Here is a 27,623-nt window from a genome sequence, read left to right on the forward strand (position 1 = left end):
ATCTGAAAGATTCGAAAAACTGGACTGAACTAGGATGGATTAGTTTGTATGGTGACTGGTATTTCAGGTCAGACGAAATCCATCTTGATTTTGTTCAGGTTGAAAATCTCTTCCCGTACCCTTTCGACTGTCTCTCGTCAGGAGGACGAGTGGTTCATAACTTAGAGTGTTGTTTGGTAACGGCATAAAGGTCAATGACATCTATGCCGCTCTGGCCTTGTGTACCCCTTCCTGACTGGGGTATTCATGAACAAACTGTTCATTTTAACAGTCGTCGTGGGGCCTTCACTCAACCGAGCGACGGGGCCTTCTGAATCGAGTGGGGTCGTCTATAGTGTAATCTACAGCTTCCCTAACTAATGGGTTATCATGAGTTTCCGCTGACTCGAAAACTCTCTGATTCCTCAACTGAATGGACTGCTGTATGGTTAACAGCTTCAAATCTCTGCGGATGGCTTCATTCCGCACGAACCATGGAGCATTCACCAGCATCCTAAGAAGTTTGTTTTGCAATCTCTCCAGAATGGAGAGATTCGTCGGAGCGGTTTGTCCCCAAGCGCCTGAAGCATACATAATGACAGGCTTGAACATCGTGTTACACAGGGTGCCCCTGGACTTCCTCTTTTCCTCTCGGGAATGTATAGATGGGGTCAAAATATCACCAGTACTTCATATAACTTTTTTTCCTAAAAGTCTTCGTAACCAAGTTACGGGCCCTCGAAGTTACAAAATGAAAAATGTTTTTCTTTGATAACTTTTCAAGTGAATATTCAAAATCATCCAAATTTTGGTAATTGACTAAACAAATGAATTCCGTCGATGAGCTTTCATGCAGGAGTCAGTTGTTTTGCTACAAAGTCAGGAACGGACTACCCCCGATGGTCCACACCCCAAAACTTTGAAATGACAGATATTTTTCAATATTTTTCAACAAAATAAGGTTACTTGGACAATTTTATGAATAAAAGTACTCGTGTGGAAAGTCGATCGGAGCAACGAGTCTTGATAAAAATGTAGTTCTACTCGACGACATCAAACCCGCTCGTCCACCATTATTTGAAATGAATAATTATCAAAGCAGAAATAATAATGATAACGTTAATTCAACAACATTCATAACAGGAATAATACAAAGTATGCTGAAATGAAGTCGTAAACAAAAAGTACAGTACCTATATAGAAGTTTAAGTCACAATTGTGATAGCAGATATTTTTTCAAAAGAAATATCAAGTTCTGTAGATTCGTGGTGTTTTTAAACTAACAAGCTACTCTACTATGAAATATCGAATTCATTCCATATTTTGTATGTACATAATACGTGTGGAATAATCACGTTTCGTGTTGATCAGTTATCTGAATCTCATGAAACTCAACATTCGAATGTTTCAAATTCTTCTTCACAGCTAAACTGTTGAGGAGTTTCACTGATAATTATAATTTTATGGGAGAAATTCTTTAACACGAATCTAAATTTAGCTGAAAAAACGCACATCGGAAAAAATATTTACTATACTAATAAAAAGCAAACGAATGAACTACAAAAACGGCTGCACATGATCAGGTGAAAAATATCCAGGGAATAATTATGTTCCATTTCTTTCACAGATGTTGACAAAAAAACCTTTTAGAAAGTTTTGATAAAAAATGAGAAACAGGAATGCGATTTTGTTTTGTTGAGTGGTGCGTTGTCATATGACTATCATTGTATTGTCAATATTCTATAGGATATTTTGAATTTTTTTTGATATGGCCGAACAGTTTACATTCAATGAATATGCAGATATGCATGTATTTTATGGACGAGCATTTTGTAATGCTGCAGAAGCTCGTCGTCTGTATTCCGAGCATTTTCCCAATCGAACGGTACCGTCAAGAGAAACATTCGAGCGTGTCGATCGCAGCTTGAGGGAGACAGGTATGTAATAATTGATAATTAATTTGAGCACGTTGTTTTATTTCGATATTATTGTAGGTACAGTTTTGCCAAAACGAGGTGGTAAGGGCGCTCCTAGGACTGTACGTACCGTTGTATTGGAGGAAAATATTTTGGAAGCCGTCGCTAATGATCCTTCAATGAGCATCAGAAATCTATCAGAACAGTTCCATACATCCAAGTCCACTATTCATAGAATTATTAGGGAACAACTGCTCCACCCATTTCACATCCAGAAGGTACATGCCATGACACCTCAAGATTTTCCAGCACGACTGGAATATGCCAATTGGTTCATGGATAGGCAAAGAGAGGATATGACTTTTATTAATCGAGTTTTATTCACTGATGAAGCAGGTTTCAGTAGAGATGGAGTTATCAACTCTCATAATCTCCATATATGGGCCGAAGAAAATCCCCATGGGATATTGCAAACCAAACACCAACGGAAATTCAACGTGAATGTTTGGGCTGGTATCATAGGAAACCATCTTATAGGACCATTCGTTCTACAGGACCGATTGAATGGAGAACGTTATTTGGAGTTCATTCAGAACGATTTGAATGGACTTTTGGAACATGTTCCATTGCAAACCCGAAGAGATATGTGGTTTATGCATGATGGCGCTCCTCCTCATTTTAGTTTGATTGTGCGTGACCATCTGAACCATATTTTCCACAATAGATGGATTGGTAGAGGTGGGCCATATTCATGGCCATCGCGGTCTCCGGATTTAAATCCATTGGATTTCTTTCTGTGGGGGCATCTAAAAAGCCTTGTTTACGCTACACCTATTCACACAAGAGATGTATTGTTGAATAGAATAACATTACATTGTGAAGCCATACGAAACGACCCTGGAATGCTATTTCAAGTACCGAGAGGGTGTCTTCGCAGACTAAGAAAATGTAGAGAGAGAAGGTGGTCATATCGAGCAGTTTCTGTAGCGGATTTTTCATTTCTGTTTGCTCTTGAGGCTCTTGAGTTTCGTTAGTTAAACGTGTTTGCATTATAAAAATTCGTTATGAACATTTTACCTATCATTTCCATTTAACTTAAAAACTAATATTTTCGAATAATGGTAGACATCTCAGGATAAATGTTGTTGAATTAACGTTATCATTATTATTTCTGCTTTGATGATTATTCATTTCAAATAATGGTGGACGAGCGGGTTTGATGTCGTCGAGTGAAACTACATTTTTATCAAGACTCGTTGCTCCGATCGACTTTCCACACGAGTACTTTTATTCATAAAATTGTCCAAGTAACCTTAATTTGTTGAAAAATATTGAAAAATATCTGTCATTTCAAAGTTTTGGGGTGTAGACCATCGGGGGTAGTCCGTTCCTGACTTTGTAGCAAAACAACTGACTCCTGCATGAAAGCTCATCAAAGGAATTCATTTGTTTAGTCAATTACCAAAATTTGGATGATTTTGAATATTCACTTGAAAAGTTATCAAAGAAAAACATTTTTCATTTTGTAACTTCGAGGGCCCGTTACTTGGTAACGAAGGATTTTAGGAAAAAAAGTTATATGAAGTACTGGTGATATTTTGACCCCATCTATACATTCCCGAGAGGAAAAGAGGAAGTCCAGGGACACCCTGTAGATTAAAATCTTATTCCTAAGATTGAGTTTGGATTTTCGATTTATCAGAGGATAGAGTTTGGCTATCCTCATTTGTACTCTGTCCTTGATGTACTCAACGTGATTTACCCAGGTGAGTCGGCGGTCTACCCAAAGACCTAGGTATTTGACTCGCGTTTGCCATTCGATCTCCCTGCCTGAGATCGTGACTCTTGCGTCTGGAGAAACGTTGCGCCTCCCCAAATCTATCGCCTGGGTTTTTTCTGGGTTCACCCGAGTCTTCCACTGTAGGTACCAGCGTTCGAGGTCGCCCAATGCGCGTTGCATATAGACGACCGCCAACCCCCGTCCCATGGAAGGAGCGAGAAGAGCCGTATCATCGGCGTATAGGGAAACCTGCACGTGATCGAACCTCGGAAGGTCGCTCACGTAAAGGCTGTACAATAGTGAAGACAGCACAGCTCCTTGAGGCACTCCAGCTTCGATTTCCCTGACGGGAGACAGGGTTCCTTCAACTCGGACCTGAAATGATCTGCCCTTCAGAAAGGACCTAATCCACCGGATCAGGCCCCGAGGCAGGTCGAAATCGAGCATTTTGTATAGTAAGTCTTCGTGCCATACTCGGTCGAAGGCTTTTGAAATGTCCAGGAGGACAAGATGGACTGTCTTCCTATTATTTAGCTCTGAGATGGAGTTTTCGACCAGTCTCAAGGCCTGCAGCTCGGTGGAGTGTGCCCTCCTGAAACCGAATCGTTTATCAGGAAGAACATTTCGGTCTTCAACTTCTTCAGTTAGTCTTTGTAGCACAACACGTTCAGCCAGCTTAGCCGTTGAGCAAAACAGACTAATTGGACGATGATTCTGGGGAAACAACGGGTTCTGGCCCTGTTTCGGAATCATGACAACTACGGCATGCTTCCATCTTCGGGGGAAGTATCTGAGAGCGATTGAGCTGTTTATAATGTCCAACAAATATCTGATAAAGTTCTCCGGGAGCTGCTTCAACAACCTATTGTTGATTGAATCAATTCCCGGAGCCTTTTTGGGTTTGGAGGCACTAATGTACCCCCTCAGTTCTTCTTCCGAAGCTGGACGAATCACATCGTCATCATTCTCCCTGAGGATACGCTGAACTCGCTGTTCCTTTCAGGTCAGATGGTGGAAGCACAGATTAAATACAGATGCGAAAGCTAGGCCTCCCGCCAGAACCTAGTTTTTATACGCATGTGCAGTTACAGGTGGTTTTAACTGCAACCTCACTTTTCACTTTCCACTCAACGTTCCTTTGTTATTGTTTGCAGTTTTTATTTCAGTAACTATTGGAATATAATAAAATTTGTGAATAGGTGAAATATTTTTTGAACAGGAGAATGTTTCGCAAAGGAGGAACAGTTTGTGTTGTTCGTGGTTGTTTTACAAAAACTGGGGAAAATACAAGGTTGTTCAGAATTCAAGAGAATTCTACAAGGTAGGTAAATGTTAATAATTTTCATTTCTCAACGCAGTTTTTTGAACATTGTATTTATAATCATTTGGAAATGTCCCGTGCAAATAAATTGATATTTTGTTAATTGAATAGAACTGGCCGATACTTGATGTAAATACATATTTAAAAAACGAATAAATGGAGTTCATTTTATGATTTTCACCATGAGGGTTTTACAAAAACCGCGACACGTGTTTCACTATACAATAGCTTCTTCAAGCATAACTAACCAACAGGTTAACTTTCAAACCTTTTTTCTGGAAATGGAGGGGTTTGTATTCATGGTCGAACTCATGTCCCTCTGAAATTAGATGACTGGCATATGTGGAATTTATTTTTCCGTTCTGAAAACTATATTTGTGTTCCTTTATACGGGGTTTGAACGTTCTTCCAGTTTGACCTATATAAAACATCGGACGTGATCCACACGATAATTTATGAATGATAATATCTTTATGTGCATTTATAATTCGTCCACCCACCCATATCAGCATAAGGTAGCAGCTTTCAACAGTATGATCCATAGACTGATAAATGTACCCTTGTCAGAAGCGAATTTCAATAAAGAACTGAATATAATAAAGCGAATAGTCGTCAACAATGATTATGATAGTGGTCTGATACATTCTTTATTATCAAAGAAGTTATACAGTCAAGCTTTGAAAGAAGCTTTGTTGTTGATGGTCATCACTCCTTCCCTCTTGATATTCTATCAGGAGTACCACAGGGTTCCATTTTGGGACCTTTATTGTTCATCATTTATACTACTGACATTATCTCGTCCATCAAGAAATGTAAAATACAGGCGTATGCTGATGACATACAATTATACATGCACTTTAAAATCGATGAGTGTGCTGAGGCACAAAATCTCTTCAACACTGATCTTGATTTGATCAATGGGCTATCAAGTGAACATGATTTGAAAATTAATCCTAATAAAACAATGATGATGCACTTTGGATCGCAGAAGAATCGTAAATTTGCAGAAAACAATTTCCGTTTAGAACTAGGTTATACTATCTTGACTCCTGTCAATACAGCTAAAAACTTAGGGGTCATGCTTGACACTGATCTTAGATTTACTAGTCATGTTAAAAATTTAATGAAAAAAGCTTATATGTCATTGAAACTGTTATACTGTAATCGTTTTATTTTGAGCCCACCTCTAAAAAGAATGCTCTGTGATAGTTTGGTGCTAAGCCATTTCAACTACTGTGACTTCATATATGGGCCATACTATATGATTCAGATAAAAAAAGAATACACAAAGTGCAAAATTCTTGTTGCCGCCTAATTTATGGACTTCGTAAGTATGATTCAATTTCTGAAGCCTTTAAAAACTCCCGCTGGCTCAATATGAAAAACCGTATGATTCATCATTTGGGTTGTTTTGTCCATAAATTGATCACCCTTCCCCATTCTCCTCTTTTAATACAAAAACTAATTCTGCGTGAAAATATTCACTCAAGAAACATCAGACATAAAAACAAATTAACTATGCCACAACATCGCACTGCACAGTTTCAGAGATCATTTCTTTTTGGTGCTGTAAAACTCTATAATTCATTGCCTGAGCAATTGAAGAGATTCAATATCAGGAAATTCAAATACAAATATAAAAATTATATCTATGATAGTCAGTAATGTCAACTTTTACTTTTTAGACAACAATTAAATTATTTATCAACTATCTTTAGAAGGTAATCACAAATTATTATTTTATTTACGGTTCTCATTTCGTGGTACCATCACTGTTAATTGCTTTCATTTTTGTATGTTTGCGTGCATTATGGAGTGGTGCTTGTTGGTTGAGTTAGAGTAGCTTTGAGCTAGACTTCGCCAAGGAGTACCAGAATCTCCTGTGAACTATTTTCATTTTCAAATATATCTTTGTATTGTTTTTTTTGTATTATCAATAAAGCCGATTTATTATTATTATTATTATTATTATTATTAAGTTTACCCAATAGAACCCAATGGAACCTTAACCTACTTAGGCCAACCCACTACAAATATTTCAGATTTTCTGCACAGCAAAGGTGTAAATACTGCTTTCAAAACCAACAACAACTTGGGCATGCACATTAAAAATAACAAAGATAAAAGTTCAGTTTCAGAAAAATCAGGGGTGTATAAATTATCGTGTGGGTCATGTCCGATGTTTTATATAGGTCAAACTGAACGTAATTTTCACAACTTCTCTGTCTGTGATTGATAACTCTAGATGATTCTCATACAATTGACTCAAAATAACCCCAAGAGAGCAGATCAATGCTCAGTAATACTCAATACGATGGTTACTGATGCGACAAAACTTTTTTTTTTGTTTTCATGGAGAGTAAGTACATTCAGGTACACTTAGTTCTTATTTTTATCTCTCTATTATATTTCATTTGTATTGGCCAACTTTGTCATTTTATTTTCAGAATTTGATTTCCATATTTTTCGAAAAATTTGAATGGATTTTATTATCACCCCTTTGTTTGAAGGTGATTGACAATGTTTCATGATGAATTTCATTAAATTGAACTTCCACTGTCTGATATTGTATAAAATGATTTGAAATCCCTGAAAGACCCATTGAAAAAAATTAAAAAGAATAGCTGAAAATAACAATTATATTAAGCAAACAAAACCTTAAATGAAATAACAATGAAATGAAGTACAAGTAAAAAATAGAACAATTAGGAGAATCTCTCAATTTTTGATATTTTAATTTTTATTTATTTTTATTTTGTTCTATTTATTTAACTTTTATTTTGCTCAATATAATTTTTATTCTCAGCTATTTTTTTAATTCTTCTTCTTTATTAGGTCTTTCAGAGATTTCAAATCATTTTATACAATATCAGACAACGGAAATCCGATTTAATGAAATATATCACCCCTTTGATATAAAAGTATATATTAATTCGAGTACATTCACAATGTATTAGGTTTCGTACTGTTAGACACTAACATTTTATTCACAATATTACAGAAAGTGCCAAACGTGATGGCGAGCCCGTGCGCAAAAACTCATTTCCAATGTAACCCCCACTACGTCTCTTGCAAAAAATACAAATGCCCTGTACAAAGGCGTAACATTACTTGTCCTCCAATGCCGTTGGCTTTAGCATTGTATGAATAATTGGTGTTGAATTTAGTGTTGTTTCTGAAAAAATTGTACCGCCTAACAAAAAATTAGTCATCAAGAGTGTATCATTATATAACATTTCAATGAACCGCACTACTACCTATTATACTGAATAGAATATGAAACGAAATTACAAAGAAGGCATGTTCCATTTGCTACCCTAATTTGAACTAATCATAGGCACGACACTGGCCGGCAAAGGGCTTACCACGATCGCTCGCCATCACGTTTGGCGCTTGCTATAGCACATTATTGGTACCAATATTTTTTTCAACAGACCGATCGAATGAAAAATAACCAATCTGATGCTCAAATGATGTAAATAAGACTCACCCCGTACTTTAGAATTCAAGGGCTGGAGTCAAACCAAATGATTGATAGAACACATTAGCTACTAACTGCTGAAGACGAACAAGGGTGGATGAAAGAAGGTCGTAGAAACTTAGCGATAAAAGCTTCTGAAGTGGGATTCTGTTGTCTCATGGGACAAGTGGACTCAACGAAGCACAAAAACATATACTCACAGGAAAATCAACGGGATTACACAAAAATAATGGAAGAGCGTAAGAAAACGTAGAAGAGAAGTAAACTTCATCGTCTAACCAAATAATCTCTTCATTTCTTGTCCATTTGTACCTGACAAATGTGAAATCGTAGATTGAGAGCCTATTGATATTCCTTTGATTGTATTTTCGAATATATGATGAAATTGGTCGATACTCGATACATTTACAGGGTGATCTGAAAGTTTTTCAACCTAACAAAGATACGAGACATTTTTTCTCACAGTACCTACTCGGCGATTTTCTCTGCTAAATAATTGTTAACGAAAGTGATTGCCTTTTTAGTTGACGAAAATCTCTGTCCTTCGAGCGCGATTTCCAGATGAGGAAACAAAAAGTAGTCTCTTGGGGCTAGATCTGTTGAGTGAGACGGATGGTCAAGCAGTTCAAATCGGGAAAATCGAAGTCAAAGAGCAAGTTCAACTGATCAGTTTCTACGTGGAAAGCCTCTATACAAACGTTCCTGTCGAAGAAGCACTTCAAATCATACAGAAAAAGCTTGAAAGACTTGAAAGATAGAACAAACTTACCGATACAAGTAATCATGGATTAGTAGGATGCTGTGTACGAAACTGCTACTTTCAACTGGAGGACGAATTCTTTACGCAAGATGAGGGACTGCCAATGGGATCGGCACTTTCACCGGTTATAGCTAATATATATGGAGTGGTTTGAAACTCTACCCATTGAAGAAGCCCACAAGAAGCCCCGAGTCTGGTTGAGATACGTAGACGACACCTTCATAATATGGAACCATGGGAATGCAGAACTAGACACTTTCCTGAAGCACATCAACAACGTAAGTCCTTCTATCACTTATACAATGGAAAAGGAAGTCCACAACGAATTGCCTTTCTCAGACGTATTGGTGAAGAGGACCGACACTGAATGGAAAACATCTGTATATCGAAAACCCACTCACGCAGGACAGTATCTGAACCAGAAATCCAACCACCATCAATCTACTAAGAGAGGAGTCATCAAGACTCTACTACCATGCCTTCGGGCTCTGTAATACAAAGGTAGGTCTCGAAAGGGAACTAGGCATTATCAAAAACGACCTTCAACGGAATGGTTACTCCAGAGAGATGGTAGAACAGGCTTTAGCTGGAAGACAGCAAGAGCTCCATAACGAAGAGAAGCCGCCACAACCAGTACTTGTACTTCCCTACATCAGAGGATTATCGGAAAGGATACGAAGAATTGGGTCCAAGTATAACATCAGGACCTGCTTCAGATCTGGGAACACTATCCGTAGCAGCCTAACGAAAACTAGGCCACCAAACGCGGTCTGTGATTCCAAGAATTACATTTACCGGATACCCTGCGAGTGCGGAGAATCATACATCAGTGAAACTAAGAGGCCATTGAAAGTTCGCATTGCTGAGCACAAGAACACACACAGCGAGGAGAAACCAGCAAATCCGGAATAGCAGAGCATGTTTGGGCTCATCAACAAAATATGATGTGGGCTCAAGCTGAAATCATCCATAAAGAGAAACACTGGTTTAGGGGAAAATTCAAAGAAGCCGCGTATATGTTGTTCAATAACGCATTTAGTCAAGCTAGTGTAGAGATACGTAACATATGGAAACCTCTAATCAAACGAAAAACGACCAACTTCCGCCAAACGGTCATCTCCCGCTAAAACCAATGAAGAGGAGAGAGAGAAGAGGGGATAGGTGAAAGCACTCGAATGGCCTATAAATAATCGGATCTCGGAGAAATAAGTCCTGTTATCACCCGAAGACGATTGTGGATCGAAACGTCGTGACATAATTTGGTTTGAAATCTTTCAATTTTAATTTTTCATTTTTTGTTAACAATAATTTTTTATTTTCAGCTTTTATTAATATTTCAATTTTTATTTTTTGGTTGTTGTTTGGTTTTATGTTATTTCTTTGTAATTTCAGTTTTTTGTTCAAATAAAATTATTTTCGGTTAATCTTTTTAATATTCTTTCAGGGATTTCAAATCAATTCATATTATATCAGACAATGGAAGCCCGAACTGATGAAATACACCACGAAACATTGTCAACCACCTTGAAACAAATGCTATAAGTATTATTTCAATTAATCTTTCTCACTTCTTCTTCATTCTTTTTTTTATATTTTTCTATGTATTAATGCATTTTTGGCTTTATTAGAAGAGGATGATCGGCAAAACAGGCACTAGTGCCAAGGTCATCCGCCTTCACATAGAGCCTATAGTTATTCATTTATTTAATTGATTTACATTTAATTTGCCTGATTTTATATTTAAAATTTTTAGATTTATAGTAGGTACTGTGCATGCTTTCGTTCCAATTACTTGTTTACTTGTGAACTTGTATCAATTATTGTATAATTGTATATTGTATTGTATTTCAAAAATCAATATTCTGTATTTTATTTTTCCCTTTACATATTCATAACTTGCTTATTTTTTCTGATATGTGTCATAGTAATAGAAGACACTGTTTATTTTTTTTAAATGTAAACTGTTTGAATAAACAATAATGTAAAATATAAATAAATAAGTGACAAATTCATTCTTTCGACATGTTATTAATCTCTGCTATCTCTGTCACTTCAATTCGGCGGTCGTCTAGCACCATTTGGTGAACTTTGGCGATGTTTCCGTCGGTAATTGCAGTTTTTGGACGTTCCGCTGGACGCTGTGAAACTTTGGTGACAACAGGTGAACAACAAAATTCACTAGCTTTCATTTAAAAGTGGTGCTCCCTTCATGATGAGATCGGAAACTTTCCAGACTACCCTCGTAAGTGATAAAACTGTAATGGACCCCGTCTTTGAGTGTACATAATTCTACTAATTAAAATTTGAATTTATTCCATCAGGCTGCCTGTTTCCAGTAATTGGATGAGGAACTCCGCAATTGACGAAATCGCTTTCCCATTTCTCCTGTAGGATAAATGATTTTCAATATCCTTTTCACCTAGGCACCCTTGTAACATTTAATTTCATTATCATCCCAAAACAATTCGAGCGGTTTTCGCTGGAATAATCATTAGTGAGCTAAGTAATATCTTCACGAAGTGGTTTCTCACTCTAAATACGACTCTTAGTATCGTCTAATTAAATTAATTTCATACTCAATTAAAGCGTCTAATATATATTCGCGGGAAGGGTGCTATTTGGTTTCACGCAAGACGACTATAAAGTTCCTCTGTAGACGAAGCGTCTTGTTAATTTGATGAAAGGTGTTCATAATGAATGAAGAAGTTATGAAGTGTTTGTTTTTCGTTGGGAGACTTGCATGGTTTCAAGGATCTTGTAAACTTTTGGAGAGTTTCAAGGCTTCCACTATAACTAACGAATTATTTCCTTTCTGTTTTGAAGAAAAATTAGAAACTGAAAAACTGAATGGAGAGATATGGATTGTAATTGACAAATATTGGCGATATCAGTATAATTATCTACTGAAAACTGTATAAGTTTCGCTAATCTCGCGAATGAGGCAATTGTTCAGAAAAACTAGTAGATGAAAATATATTCAAAGTGGACTATCTTACTTGCAAGGGACTTGACGGCTGTTTGTCAAGGTAACTGGGTTCAATTAAATTAAAAAGTGAAATGAAAGCCACAATCAACAGCTTTCGACTGAAAACACGCAAAAATCCAAGGACAACTTCAAAAAGTGTATTTTCCATTTTCCCAGGACTGTGGCCGATTATAACATAGAAGAATTCAGGAGCTAAGTTGAGTGCTATCCGTTTGCATCTCATGAATTCTCGTAAATGGTCTGTTTCTGAGTAAAATTGCTATGGAAAGGCTTAATTAATAAGGTTTTTTCGAAGAAATAGAAACCTTTCAACTAGCTTCAACGTCATAGTTTCTCACTTCAAAAATAGAGAAAAAATTGAAGTTGATGTATAGGGGACAAAGCCGATATCATCTACAGCTTGACAAGTCTGGCAAATCTTGACAAATCGTGTTATCGAGAGTTATTTGTTGTCTTTGAAAATGCTTTCGAACAGAAAATGAAAAACAAGGTTCTTGTGGACAAAGCAGAGAGATTTTGAAGAACGTATTGAGATTCATGTAAGCGGAAGCAACGGCAGATCACTTGAGAGTTTCTCTTGCGAAAGTAGGAAGTAATATTGATATCAAGTGAAATTGTAACCAATATTGTGTTTTAACTTTAAAGGTTCGAAAACGAGTAGCTGAGGCCACAGAGTTTTCCGTGCGAGCTCTATCAATCAGAGATGGGAACAACTGAGAATGGTGAAAAAAAAAAGATTTTCAACTGCAGGTTGAGATGGCAGTTGAAATTTCGAGTTTGAAGTCGTTATGTTGAGATTAAAGTCGAAATTTCGAGTTTAAAGTCAACTTTAATCTTGAAATTTTGAATTGAAGTCGAAATTTCGAGTTAAAAATAAAAATTTCGAGTATAAAATCGTAATTTCGAAATTGAATTTGAAATTTCGGGTTCAAAGTCGACTTTTATTTTGAAATTTCGAGTTGACAGTTGAAATTTGGATTTAAAGTCAAAATTTCGTGTATAAAATCTTAATTTCGAGATGAAAGTCGATATTTCGTGTTTTGAGTCAGAATTTTGAATATAAAATCGTATATTCAGAATTAAAGTTGAAACTTCGGATTCAAAGTCTTGAAATTTCGAGTTTGAAGTCTGAATTTCAACTTATTCTTTCAGATCATTAGAATAAAATCGTAGTTATTGTAATTTGTAAGTCGAAATTTCTAGTCAAAAGTTGACTTCGAATTTGAAGTTAAAATTTTTGAGTTTGAAATTTCGAAATTAAAATCGGAATTCAGAGTTAAAAGTTGGAATTTCAAGTTTAAAGCCGAAATTTCGAGTTTGAAGTCGAAATTTCCAGTTTTAAATCGCGATATCAGAATTAAAGGTTCAAAGGCGACTTTATTATTGGAATTTTGAGTTCATAGTCAAAATTTCGGGTCGTAACTCGAAATTTCGAAATTGAAGTCAAAATTTTGAGTTTAAAGGTGACGTTTATCTTGGAATTTCGAGTTTAACGTCGAAATTTTGTAAATATAGTCGAACTTTCGAGTGTGAAATCTTAATTGCGAAGTTAAAGTCGAAATTTTGGGTTAAAAGATGACTCCTAATTCGAAATTTCGAGTTTTAAGTCGAAATTTCAAAGTTGAAGACAAAATTTTGAGTTTTATGTCGACTTCAATCCTGGAATTTGGAGTTTAATGTCGAAATTTTGAGTTAAAAGTCGAAATTTTCAGTATAAAATCGTAATTTCGAGGTTGAAGTCAAAACTTTTTTCGACTCAAATTCAGAAATTTTGAGTTTAAAGTCGAAATTTCGACTTTCATATGTTAGTTTCAAAATAAAGGTTTGAAGCCGACTTGCATATTGAAATTTCAAACTCAAAGTCAAAATTTCGAGTTGGAAGTCGAAATTTCAAGTTTAAAGACGACATTTATCGAGTATTTCGATAACCAAATCGAAACTTCGAGATGAAAGTCGAAATTTCGGATTTAGAGTCGATTTAAATCTTGAAATTCCTAGTTCAAAGTCGAAATTTCGGGATCAAAATTGAAATTTCCAGTTTTGAAGTAGTGATTTTTGATAAACAAATTATAAAAATATCTTGTATTTCAGCGATTCCGTAAATGTCTGTTATATATTCATATGTATTGACTATTATTGAATTCCTATTGTTTCCATTCTAGACTTCGGGCAACGGAAGCCTGAAGGTTCCACCACTTATGAAATTGCTTGTAGCTGGTGAACAACGAATCACTATTAGTGCCCTTCGATATATTTGATTGCGATCGAGAATACAAGCAGCCCTCTGAACAAAAAACAAACATTGGGATGGTGCGATAATTTATTTCTTACCAAACAATATACGTCGGAACATACGGTGAAGAGCTAACGGCAAACAAACTGATCAAAATAAATAAAACGGTCTACCCGAGGGAAACGCAATCAAATCTGATAGTGTCTAGGTATGTTTACTGATCGTGTGTGGAATGCAAACCGTGAAGGGATGGGGATAGAGGGTGGCATTCGTTTCGGGATATCGGTGGCATGAGATATATTCGGGAAATGAGGCATACGAGTTAGCAAGAATGTTTTGAGTTTCATGTTGGATGAAGTACTTCAGATATACCGAGGCGATGTTTGTGTTTCATCTCGAACCATGTGTGCCGTTGGATAGAACATTTTATCCTTTGTTGTCGTTTATGTTTGTGTGGAGTGTAAGCTATCAGATGGAATTCAATTTTCTACGGGTTTAAAACCTGGGTATTCACTAATTCCGAAGTAGCCCAGTCGAATTAGAATTCAACAAACATTTTCACTGGCAATTTCCTTTCGGAATTTTCTGGGAGGGGGTCACTGTCAGTCTAAATTTACTTTCCAGAGGTACCAGACTCGCTGTAACATCCACCATTTTGGGCCAGTTTCTGCCCTTAACTATATTTCTAGACTAGGATAGTCGCAAAGTGCGTGACCTAAGCAAACTTACGCTTTTTTGCATTTCAATTATTATTGTGTATTGTGACACTTAACGACATTTAGTGGCGAGTAGTGGTACTATGTACTATCTTTTTCAGCTATCCGCTAGGTGGCATTAGGCGTAATTGAATATTTGGAATTACCGCGTTGGTTCGAGAAAGTTCTGGTTCTAGCTAGTGTATTCCGATCACCTCGAGATGACAGTAATAATTATTGCATATAAAAACGCTAGCGGCGCAACTACGAGTTAGTCTGCGTAGGAAAGGCGAAGGAAGCGAAACTGTCTATTGTGAAATGAAGTAACACCCGTCAATAAAAATATTTTGATTTGACTTATTGTTTTTATGTGTGATTTGTTAGTATGGAAAAGAAGCGAAAAATCGACAGTGAATGCAGAACGTTCCGAGAAAAATGGAACTTTCAGTATTTTGTGATTGAGTCCAGTAATAAGCCGCTATGTTTAATTTGTAAAGAAACCATAGCTGTTCTCAAAGACTATAGCATTAAACGACACTATGAATCGAAACATCTTCAAAGTTACTCCAAGTATACAGGAAGTTTGCGGAAGGAAAAATTTAAAGCTTCAAAACGCGGACTCAAATCGCAGCAATCTTTGTTTACCAAAGCGAATACTGAACAAGAGTCTGCAACTCGCGCCAGCTTTCGTGTGGCTCTTGAAATCGGAAAACGTGGCAAACCGTTCACCGACGGAGAATTGATAAAAGAATGCTTGATTGCAGTAGCCGAAGAAATATGCCCCGAAAAGGTAAATTTATTTAAAAGTGTCAGTTTGTCAGCAAACACCGTGGCTCGGAGGGTGCAAAACATCGCAGAAAATATATCATCTCAACTGTCTGACAAAAATGGATATCATGAGTGGTTTTCTCTAGTATTGGATGAGTCAACGGATGTGTCAGATACTGCTCAGGTGTTGATTTTTATTCGCAGAGTAGATAAAAGCTATGAAGTGTATGAAGAACTTCTTGATATTGATAGTATTTCCGGCACGACAACTGGGGAAGATATTTTTAAGGGAGTTGAAAATGCCATTAATAAAAAGAACTTTCGATGGAGAAATTTGAAATCTATAACAACTGATGGAGGCAAAAATATGTATGGTAAAAATAAAGGAGTGGTTGCACTTGTGTCAAAGGCTGTAGAAAATGATGGTGGTTCAAAACCATTAGTCTTACATTGTATCATTCATCAACAGTCCTTGTGCGGAAAATGTTTGGATATGTCTGAATGGATATGTCGTGGGTTGTTTTCTGTTTTTGGTACTACTTACTTGTGTGAGAAAACGTTTTCCAAGATGAAGTACACAAAGAATGTTCACAGATCTCAATTAACCGATGAGCATCTCAAATCTCTTTTGATAATTGGTACAAGTAAAATTGATCCACAACTACAAAGTTTTGTCGGTGGAAAATCACAATTACATAAATCTCATTAGTGTTTTTGTTTTACTGTGATTCATTTCAAATATTTGTTAGTTATTAATATGCTCAAACTTAGATACTTAAGTTAAGTTTTCTTTGTCATCATTTCTGTCGGTAAGTTTTACCTTGCAAGTAAATAAAACCGAGTAATTATCATTCTGTGTTTTCTTCTTCAACTTATCACAGCAATAGTAACAACAATTAGGTAATCATTGGCTGTCGCGGGCCAGATTGATGACAGTAAATCATTGGCTGTCGCGGGCCGGATTGATGACACTGGCGGGCCGGATTTGGCCCGCGGGCCGTAGTTTGGAGATCCCTGATCTAGAGGAAGAACTGGAACATCTTCAAGTGACCTTGACGAAGCCATGAAACTGAATGGAGAGAAGGGTCAGATGGCTGCACGCCCGTATCTACCATATATCCCTAAGGACACATAGAGGATTGGAAAACTCTTAGGGAAACACAGACGATACTAGATGGTGGGAGATCGTAATGAGAAATGAGAAATAAAACTTTCTGTTTTTTAGCACTTGTGTAAGTAATGTTACTGCAATTTTGTCCTATAAAAAAGTTTCCAAACGAATACAATATGCTCGTTTGAAAATGTTCGTATAGCACGAAACTGCAGTAACTTTAATTACAAATACAAGTGGTAAAAAACATAGAAAGTTTCTTTCCTAATTTTTCATTCAATTCTCCAACTGAAACGTCGGTTTTCCCCTTGGGAAAATAGTCTGCTTTAGATTTGTCGAACTCACAAATTATTGTTCATTGAGGTTTGAAATTTCTCTATTGATTTTTCATCACCCTCGCAAATACGGATCGAAGAACTTCATTAACGTGAATTGCAAGAGAAATTCAGAGGAAAATAAAGTAGAAACTTCAAGTCTGATAGGCTAGTGAACACGCTGAGCAATCGACATGACAAACTAACTGATGATATATTGAATAAACGGATCGGTTATTTGATGAAAATTAGTAAAAGTATCCATGATAGTATTTATACAATTTTTATAATAAATTTTAGCTGCCACGATAGTTTTATCAGCTTTTATTTACACTGGGTTGCCCACCCTTGCACTTGGCTACATCATAATGATGATGGAACAAAATTCCGAAACACGTGCACACGGTTCTATATTTCAGTGTAGGTTTTCACGAATGTTGGAATGTGTGAGTATAAGAAAAAGAAAATGAAACATAATCAGACATTTGATAATAAAACACATATTTGCCTTACGGGCTACAGCTAAATGACCATGTAACCTCGAATTTTTCCCTTTCTTCTCCAAAATAAGACAACTACCATTTATTCTTATGCGGAATCATGTTAGTATATAATAATTTTCATTTCATAACAACTCCTTTCCACTCTATAACTCATTATAAGACGCTATCTTCAATTATTTCTATTTGCTGAATCTCCAGACGACTCTTCGTGTAAACGTTCCCTGCAAATGAGAAGGAAGGAAAACAAATCCCAGGAATTTAAAATTCGTTTAGAGCGGATTTTTATCTCCGAGTGTTCAGAGAAATCTTATGGACTCTGCCCTTATCTTGGAGGAGTTCTTGAGAAAAAGAAGCCGGCGGGAAGGAATGGGGAAATAGAGATTGAGATGATAGAACTGTTGTTCCACATTATCGTATTCCTTAGAATGTGTGTGTTTATATCAGGAATGTTGTGAAGACAAGTGGAATTTGTCAAAGCTGTCACTGAAAGAACTGTTGCATCGTTATTTGTTTTACTGTATAATAAGTAAATATTAACTTCCATACGTCCATCTGACAGATACTTTATTGAAACGTATACATGCAAGACGATAGAATGGAAACTATTATGAAATATCATTCTCAACAAAGTGCAAAAAATCTGTTATTATTTATAGTTCCGATGGAAATGAAGCCTTACAAATTATTATCCACATAAACGCAACACCAAGCATTGTGGAAGGGTTCATTGCAAGAAAGCCAGTGAAGATGTTCCGTTCCGCTCCATATTCATAATCGAATTGAAGTTTCCATTGAAGCGTGGAAACTAATGAGGTTATAATTTTTGAGTGATGATTATGTTGATAATGTTTCAGTTGTTGCAGCAACCATCTCGTACAGTTTGCTAATGCATAAATGCATTTTCCGGGTTCCACTCCGTCTCTTCAGTCGGAGACAACTAATGTCGGCAAGGCCTTATTGATTTTCCCTATGGTTTCATGTTGACTGTGTGTGAAAGAATTTTTGTCGTTTTTGTCTTTTGTATTGATATTGATGCTTGTTATTGATTGATTCGGCAGTGTTTTTACTGTCAATGAAAGTCAGTTTCTTTATTTTTTAATTAATAAACCCGCTTTTATTAGCTTCACCTGTATGTATGTATGTGTGTATGTATGTGTGTATGTATGTTTGCTTATTTGTTTGTAACTCTCAAGCTCAGGATCTGTATTTGACAGAATTATCGACATTATTACTGGATCTATTCGCGGGCAGATGACGCTGAACGTAAACTCCTTGATATAATTCGAACTCACTTTACATGTATTTATTAATTTGAAAAAAGTATTTTTTTTATTAACACGTGCGCCTGCGGCTGTATTTGTAACTCTCCTTTGCGCGCCTGCTGCCGGTCGCTTTTTTCACAATAATAATAGTATCGTTCGTTATCGTTTCAAAATTATTAAAAAAAAACAACTTCTCAGATCGATGTTCTTAAAAAGCGTGTTTTTCAGTTTTTCGAACTATATTTATTATTCTGCCAAAATAACGACTGTGGAACTACTAGAACTCGGAAATGAATAAACATGTACCTTACGGGATCAGTCTCATAAAGGACCAGAAGAAATCAACGATGTAGACATGAAAGTAGAAACATTTATATAGCTATCACATACAGGGAAGACGCTTAAATGAATATATGGTAAATATGACACTAGACATGCATCATTACTTATTGACGACTTCGTAAATGGATATTTAGAATAATAATAACTTGTTTATTATGCATAAAAAATACATTTATACGTAAAAGGAAAGGGTTTGCCAAAAACTTTCTTTCACCACTCCCAAAAATTATACGGTGAGTGTAAGAAAATAATTATAAAAATACTTATTTACTATCATAATAATGATAGATAAGAGAAAATAATAATAGATCATATAGTTGCTAATAATTCTTGATTTTCTCAACATTATTATGGTCAATATAACAATTTTATTGCACTACCATACATTGCGATTCTTGAACTGACAGAATTGATACATAAATCCTAGGAGAGAGGAAAACCTTCTTTATGTCTATTTTATTCCTAACAAAGGCTTTCGATACTGTCGATCATCAACTACTCCTACAAACTTTAGAAAATAATGGTATCAGAGGGAACCGCCAAACGCTTTTTGAAAGCTATCTTCGGAATAAAATGCAAGTGGTGCGAATTGCAGATACAATTAGCAATCAAAAACAAATAGAATGTGGAGTCTCACAAGGTACGATACTGGGTCCTCTGCTTTTCAATTTATATCTAAATGAATTATTCAATTTGGACAGCGTTGGGAAAATAATTGAATACGCAGACGATACTGCGATATTATATGAGGCAGACACTTGGCTTGATTTGAAAAAAAACGTAGAAACAGATTGCTCAAAAATTGGTTTGACCAAAGGCTCCTGACAGTGAATCTGGAAGAAACTAATTTTCCTCCTTTTAGCTGCAATCTATCCAATGATTGTCCATTTGAAACTCTTGATGTCGGCGAACAAGGAAAAACAATAAAAATAGATTCCCCGAAAAAAATCAAATACTTGGGCATCTACATAGATAGAAACTTAAGGTGGGATTCTCATATAAAATATACAATAAAAAAACTGCAAACAATGCTTCATAACTTCCGTTCCTTGAAAAATTACTTACCTCACGAAGAACTTAATCAATTATATAGTATGAAGATGGTGAAGTTATGGATATGAGACAATTATATTACTATTGTAAAACCGTGAAGTATTATTTCAGTATCAGTATTATCATCAGTATCATATTATTGAAACTTCTGACATTGAATTTTCTGTAAATAAATTCATTAAGAAGAAGTAAGTAATATTCAGAGCTTTTATCGTCTTCAATGAAAAGGAACCTTATTATTTTCAGCATTGGAATATGAAATTATCTACAGAAAATCGTTAACATTTACGTCACGTAATCTCTTTTCTCTATAATTCTGAAAATTACTCACCCTGAATATTCCAAATAACAGTCCTATACTGAGTACTATCATAAATAAGTGACTTCCTATTATCGCAAAGTAAGCGATTTGGACACCTGCAAAGAAAAATAAAATTTTAGGTCTCTAAAACAATTCAATAAAGTTATTAAGCTAGTTATGAAAAACACATCTCCATTTTGAACAATTCGGAGAAAATTTTGCCGAACCCTAACATATTAACCAAGAGACAGTATCCAGAGACAAATGTAGGGAATTTTCCACATATATCAATGTGTTACATCCGTTCATTTTCGATCTAGAACCATTATTTTATGTAATCGGTTTTCTGACAGATAAAAGATGATCATTTATTCCCTGAATAGCTTTGTTGCTTCCACATATTACACCCGCTTTCAGCCTTTAATGGCTGCGAGTTAATTTATTAGTTTTTGCCATCTAACGAGAGAGAAACATCTAAATCCAATAATTACCTTCGCTATGATCCTTGCGGTCGACTGAAACATTTCATTTGATTCATAAAGTGACGCATTTCGCTCGTTAATAGCGATTTCGTGAAAAGGTGATTATTCGATTAATACATTTTCTTTCCTTCAAAAATGAACATAGTCAAAGTAAATATTGTATTCGTCATGTTCCGGAGCTTGTTCACCTTTACCAGCTCTGAGTAAGTTTTTCAACGTCTCAACAAAAAGGAACCTGCTTTATATTTCGACAACATGGTCAAGCTGATAGTTAAAATCAATCAGCAATTGTTTTTCATGGTAATATCATGGCACCAATTATAAGTATTGAAACAGATGTAATTCAATCCCTTCAAATGATTTCAGACATCAATTCAATTAAAAATAGTTCAACAGGTTTCGATAGTCTGGGTTTAGCTTTTATAAATATTTGCTGTTCATATATTCTACCATATCTCGTTCATATATCAGCATAATATTTATCAATCGAGCTATTGGAAAATATTATAGCAAAACAATTCAGCGAATTCATTAATGATAATCACAATTAGCCACAAATTCAATCAGGTTTTAGAACAAGGAATACTTCGACCACTGCATGTTACTAATGATATAAAAGGATTTGGAAAAGCTGAATACACTTATTTGAATTAATGAATCGAAGAGGTTTTGTATTAAAGTGTATAATATATTAAAATTCTTGCAAAGCGCTTTCGACTTTTGTCATCATCAGTGCTCACTTGTCAGGCAACAGGAAGTATCAAGATAAGTGAATTGTACATTGTAATATTTAAATTATATAAAACAAAATAGGCTTATAGCCAAGAAAATACATTTTTGGATTCAGGCTGAACCACATGGCCTGGATCCAAAACCTCTTCGATTCACTAATGATATATTTCGGGCAAGTAGATCACCAAAGTCGATTCTGTGACACCAGCCAATGAGAGCGTAGCAATTCGTCACATGACCAGTTTATTCGGTTGGTTACGCTATCGGTGATAACACCTAACCTAACCTAACCTGACCCTTGACATGCGCGTAACTGCGCAACACCAAACTATACCGCGCTCTCATTAGCTGGTGTCACAGAATCCGCTTTGGTGATCTACTCGGACAATTGATAATTCAGAATGTACAGCCTTGATCATGCTTGACTTTAGCAAAGCCTTTACTGTTCGGCATAATACACTATTATAGTCTATTTCAAAAGAGTGTAGAGTAATAAATCATGAAGTGTCATAAAATTTGCCTGAATTTCGTTGTCGTCCATGGGCGTAGGCAAATCTTAGGATTATTAAACTTAATAATTAAAGTAAATTAAAAATTACAGACATAGATAATAATAAAAGGCCATTTTTGGGAAGTAATTTGGTCTAAAACTAAGTACCTACATGTATTTAGGTAAGTAAAATTTCTTAAAAAAAGATTAAGAATAATTTTAGTGGTTCTTGTAAACCTATTTAATATGCAATTTGGGTTCATATACTTGAGCATGATTTCTCAAAAAAGGGTTAACACTTAGTTCCGAGGTGCCATGTCATTATAATAATCCCTTTTTGACCCTGCCCACCAATCATGCAATACCTATTAAACCCAGGTAATTAAGAAAAAGGGTTTAAATATATTGTAATGGTGTCTTAAACATTCGAGTTATAATAGTAATTGTTACTACACCAATTAAACGTACAGTGATATTGTGATATAGAAATAGTGAAAAAGTTATAAAATGGGGACATTTACTCCAAAGAAAAGAAGTGTAAAAAATTCTCCGCTATCTGTTTGCGAAAAAGTTATAATTTTAAATGTATATGATTGCATAAAACACGATCACCCTAGTTTGTCTGTGCAAGAAAGTGTTGAGCGATGTGCCCGAATGACTGGAATTGGACAGTCCACGATTTTTAAATTATTGCGAGAAAGAAAGATATCAGGCCAGGTAAGTCCATGCAAGAGAAAATCAGGAAGACCAATAAAAATCTTAGATGAAGACACCAAATGTGACATTCGAAGAAAAGTTCATTCGTTTTATTTTAAAAAGGAAATACCCACTCTTGAAAAAATATTTATCGAGATAAGCCAAGATAACGATATTCCTTTGATATCCAGAAAACTTTTATGGAAAACTTTAAAAAGTATGAATTTTGCCTGGGAAAAGCACAATCGAAAGGCACTATTACTGGAAAGTGATGAAATTGTTTGCTGGAGACGAAAATATTTGACAACTATAAAGCAGTACCGCAGAGAGCAAAAGAAAATTTTTTATCTTGATGAGACGTGGATAAACGAAGGTTATATAGTCAAAAAAATGTGGCAAGATAAAAATATAACAAGTTCTCGCCAAGCTTTCATAGAAGGCCTTTCGACGGGTATTAAAGTGCCTTCGGGAAAAGGGAAGAGGCTTATAATTGCTCACATTGGAAGCGAAGACGGATTTTTAAAAGAAGGTTTGTTAAGCTTTGAGTCGTGCCGGACGGGAGATTATCATGAGGACATGAATTCGGATGTCTTCGAAGACTACTTCGGGGAAATGTTAAAATTTCTTTCAGCTGATTCGGTCGTGGTTATGGATAATGCAAGCTACCATTCAAGGCGCTTAGAGAAGGTACCAACTTCAGCTTGGAGAAAGCAAGAAATTATTAACTGGCTGTCAAATAAAGGTATTCAGTTTGAGAAGAATTCAGTAAAGAAGGAACTACTAGCCATAGTAAAACAACATAAATCTCGCTTCATGAAATATGCCGTAGAAGATGTAGCAGAAAAGTATAAAGTAACTGTGCTGCGCCTACCGCCATATCATTGCGAATTAAATCCTATAGAACTTATATGGGCACAAGTTAAAGGATATGTTGCAAGGCACAATACCACATTTAAAATGAAAGATGTCAAGGTATTGTTTGATCAAGCCATTATGGAAATCACATCAGAAAACTGGCAAAAAGCAATCCAGCATGTTTTAAAAGAGGAAGATAAAATGTGGGAACTGGACAACTTGGTCGATCAGGTGGTTGACCCTATAATTATAACACCAGGGGATGATGACAGTTCTTCGGATGAAGACTATACTGATGTAGAATAATTTAATTGAATTGTAAATATACTGTAGCGGGATAAGCAATCTGGACAGAGACCAGTGTATCAGTGACAGTGACACTTTTGCTTAGGTTAGGGTTTAGAATTAAGGGTAGTCTGAATAATTATTTTCTCGGAAGGTTTTCGAAAATTGTACCTAGTAATCTCTAGAACATTCAATTAGGGTATAAATAGAGTGTTGTTAAACGTTAAGGGAAGTTCACAGTTTTAGTATTGTTCAAGTGTCAAATTGTAATAACGTATCCAGTAAAGTTCTTGTCGTTTTTGTGAATAAATTGATTTAAAGTCCCCACAAGTGTTTCAATACGTAAAGTTCGTTCGTGTGTGTTTGTGAGTATTTCCCGATTTCGGTTCGTATATATTTTATTGTTACATTTTATATTTTTTTAATAACACTGTTCTGCTGTATTAAATTTTTATTTCCTTTAATATAATTTTTATGAATGCATATTCTTTTGGCAATTATCCCACTAGCGCGCCTCTGGCTCAGTATTTATCCGTCGATAACAATGGACAAATCCCTTAAAACAGGGTGATACCTACCTGCTCTTTATGAAACGACATAATTTTGCAATGCGGACTAGGGAAGTGACAGAATTTGTTGACGGATCACCCTGTAGCGCTTTTGAATACTTAATGAGATTTTATTACTCTACACTCTTTTGAAATAGACTATAACTATTCGCAAAGCGTGAAACTGGAAGATAAAATATATTTTGCTAAAAATGTGTAATCTGGTGTACCACAGGATTCTGTCTCGGGGCCGCTTTGTTGGCTTTGTTGGCCATAGTAAAATACACATGTGCGCTGATGATATTCAACTTTACCACAAGTTTCTCTTAGACGGTCTGAATGACGCAGCAGTAGCTGTGAATAATGACCTGGACAACGTTGCTGTAGTTGCTAGTCAACATTCCCTATTGTTAAATTGCGAAAAACTCTTTCCCGAAACAGTAGCAGTGGATATTTTTATTTCTGTAACTGATTATGGTAACTACGATAATATTTGATGATTTCAATGAATTACTTCATTGAACGGCCTGTTGAGAGGTTGAAACTTGAAAAGTCCTCAAACAATTTTCTCTAAAGCCATATCTGAAACTTTCAACCATTGAATCTTTCTCAATACGCCAACTTGGAGATCCAAAGCTTCTATAGACCTTCGTTATGAAATGTTCTTGAATTTCCGTTGTTCGGACATATCCTTTTCAGGATTAGAACCAGCTTTGCATTCTGACTTGTTTGCGTTAACAATGGAGAACATCATCCACCTATTATGCGAACAATTCCGGCAGGCGATAGTTCACACGATTATCCGGTATCATCATACAGCTCGCAATCTCCTAATAGACAGTTAACTCACGTCTAGGCACTCTAACAGAAGCGAAGAGAAATTCCAGCCGGAAACTAACCCGTGCGAGTTTCCCTATTTAAATTCCGCGTTGTGTGCCCTGCAGACTCCGGGGTTGAATAATGTAAATAATCAAATGCAATAGTCTGGTGTAAACTGCGGGGGATTAGTTGGAATTGTGTTTGTGACACAAAAATCCTTGACTCACCGCCAGTAAATAGACCTTGTCCTGGTATTCCAAGATAATTAAGGATTTAATTGCTCTGTGTTTCCGACGGTTTGAAAGACGTTGATCGTGGTCATGCTAGCACAGTGTTGATTTTATGTTATTCATTCATTATTGTTTGTACCCGAATTGTTTTACGACGATCGGGAGAAAATTATCAGATTGTTTGAAAATTTTTGTTCGTGAATACTCGGTGAGTGCTTGAAAGGGTGGTAGTCTGTTAACGAGAGGTTTTGGTACAATGGTGGGTGAGGAGATTTGTGAAACGTGCGGACGGGTGTTGTTGTATTGCAGGATCGGACCAGTGCCGGCTGTTGGTGAAGGAATTTTTGATACATTTCGTCGATTTCACCACAATGGATAGATAGATATATTTGACTACGTTATGTTGAAAACTTTTATAGGAAGTCACAATACATGAAAATATACAGTCACAATACATAATCAGTTTTTTTTTGATAACACAAACATAATGAGACTATCATAAAATTGGTATGTATAAGAATAATTGCTTAAAATCACTTAAAACCGATATACAGGGTGTAACTGAGTAAGTGTAAAACATTCAAGGAGGAGATTCCTCATCGAAAAAAAGGTAGGATCTTTCATATGAAGACATTTCATTGGAGCATCCCTTGTTAAGATACAGCCCCTTAAAGGGGTGCACAAAATTTGTATAACAATTTTTTTCACAAGCACTAAACAAGTTACAATATTGAAATTACCCTGAGGTTTTGTACTACCAAAAAGACACTTAGCCAGAAATATGATGGAATCGGCCGATACTTGATGAAAATCCATAACTAACGTATTCCAAAAACACTTTATTGTGAGATTTTCACTAAATTGTTTTACAAAAACGCAACACGTGTTTCGCCATACAATGGCTTCATCTGGCGTGTCTTTTAACACGCCAGACACGCCAGATGAAGCCATTGTATGGCGAAACACGTGTTGCGTTTTTGTAAAACAATTTAGTGAAAATCTCACAATAAAGTGTGTTTGGAATACGTTACTTAGCCAGAAATTTATTTAGTTTACCCCATGGTTGTAAGGGGTGGAAAACGCAACCCCTAAAATTTATTTCACTAGTTCGGACTTCCATTGTCTACTATAGAAAATGATTTGAAATCCCTGAAACAACTAAAAAAGAATAATTAAAAATGAATAGCTGAAAATAACAATAACAACTGGAGAGATTCCAAGATCATGGCGAATGGCTACTCCAAAGCGATGGTAGAAAAGACTTTGGCTAAAAGACAGCAGGAGCCTCGCAAGGAAGAGAAGCTGTCACAACCAGTGCTTGCACTTCCCTACATCAGAGGATTATCGGAGAGGATAAGAAGAATTGGTTCCAAGTACAACATCAGAACCTGCTTCAGATCCGGTAACACTATCCGTAGCAGCCTCACGAAAACCAGGCCACCAAACGCGGACTGCAATTTCAAGAATTGTATTTACCGGATACCCTGTGAGTGTGGAAAATCCTATATTGGTGAAACTAAGAGGCCATTAAATGTTCGCATTGCCGAGCACAAGAAACACACACAGCGAGGGGAAACCAGCAAATCAAGAATAGCAGGCCATGTTTGGACCCATCAACACAACATCGTGTGGTCCTAAGCTGAGATCTTGCACAGAGAGGAACATTGGTTTAGGAGAAAAT

The 27,623-nt window shown here is 36.0% G+C and overlaps 1 protein-coding gene across 1 annotated transcript in view; it reads right to left on the reverse strand.

Moving 5' to 3' along the window:
- Positions 1-27,623, reverse strand: part of LOC111504005 (uncharacterized) — a 206,684-nt gene that overhangs the window by 55,133 nt on the left and 123,928 nt on the right. The window contains exon 4 of the mRNA XM_023158470.2: positions 20,836-20,921. Coding sequence (XP_023014238.2) covers positions 20,836-20,921 — 86 coding nt within the window. The remainder of the gene's footprint in view (positions 1-20,835; positions 20,922-27,623) is intronic.

Source organism: Leptinotarsa decemlineata, unplaced genomic scaffold, assembly GCF_025532065.1.
Source record: "Leptinotarsa decemlineata unplaced genomic scaffold, Ldec_3_MD MMD2_tig00026336_RagTag_RagTag, whole genome shotgun sequence".
Taxonomy (NCBI): domain Eukaryota; kingdom Metazoa; phylum Arthropoda; class Insecta; order Coleoptera; family Chrysomelidae; genus Leptinotarsa; species Leptinotarsa decemlineata.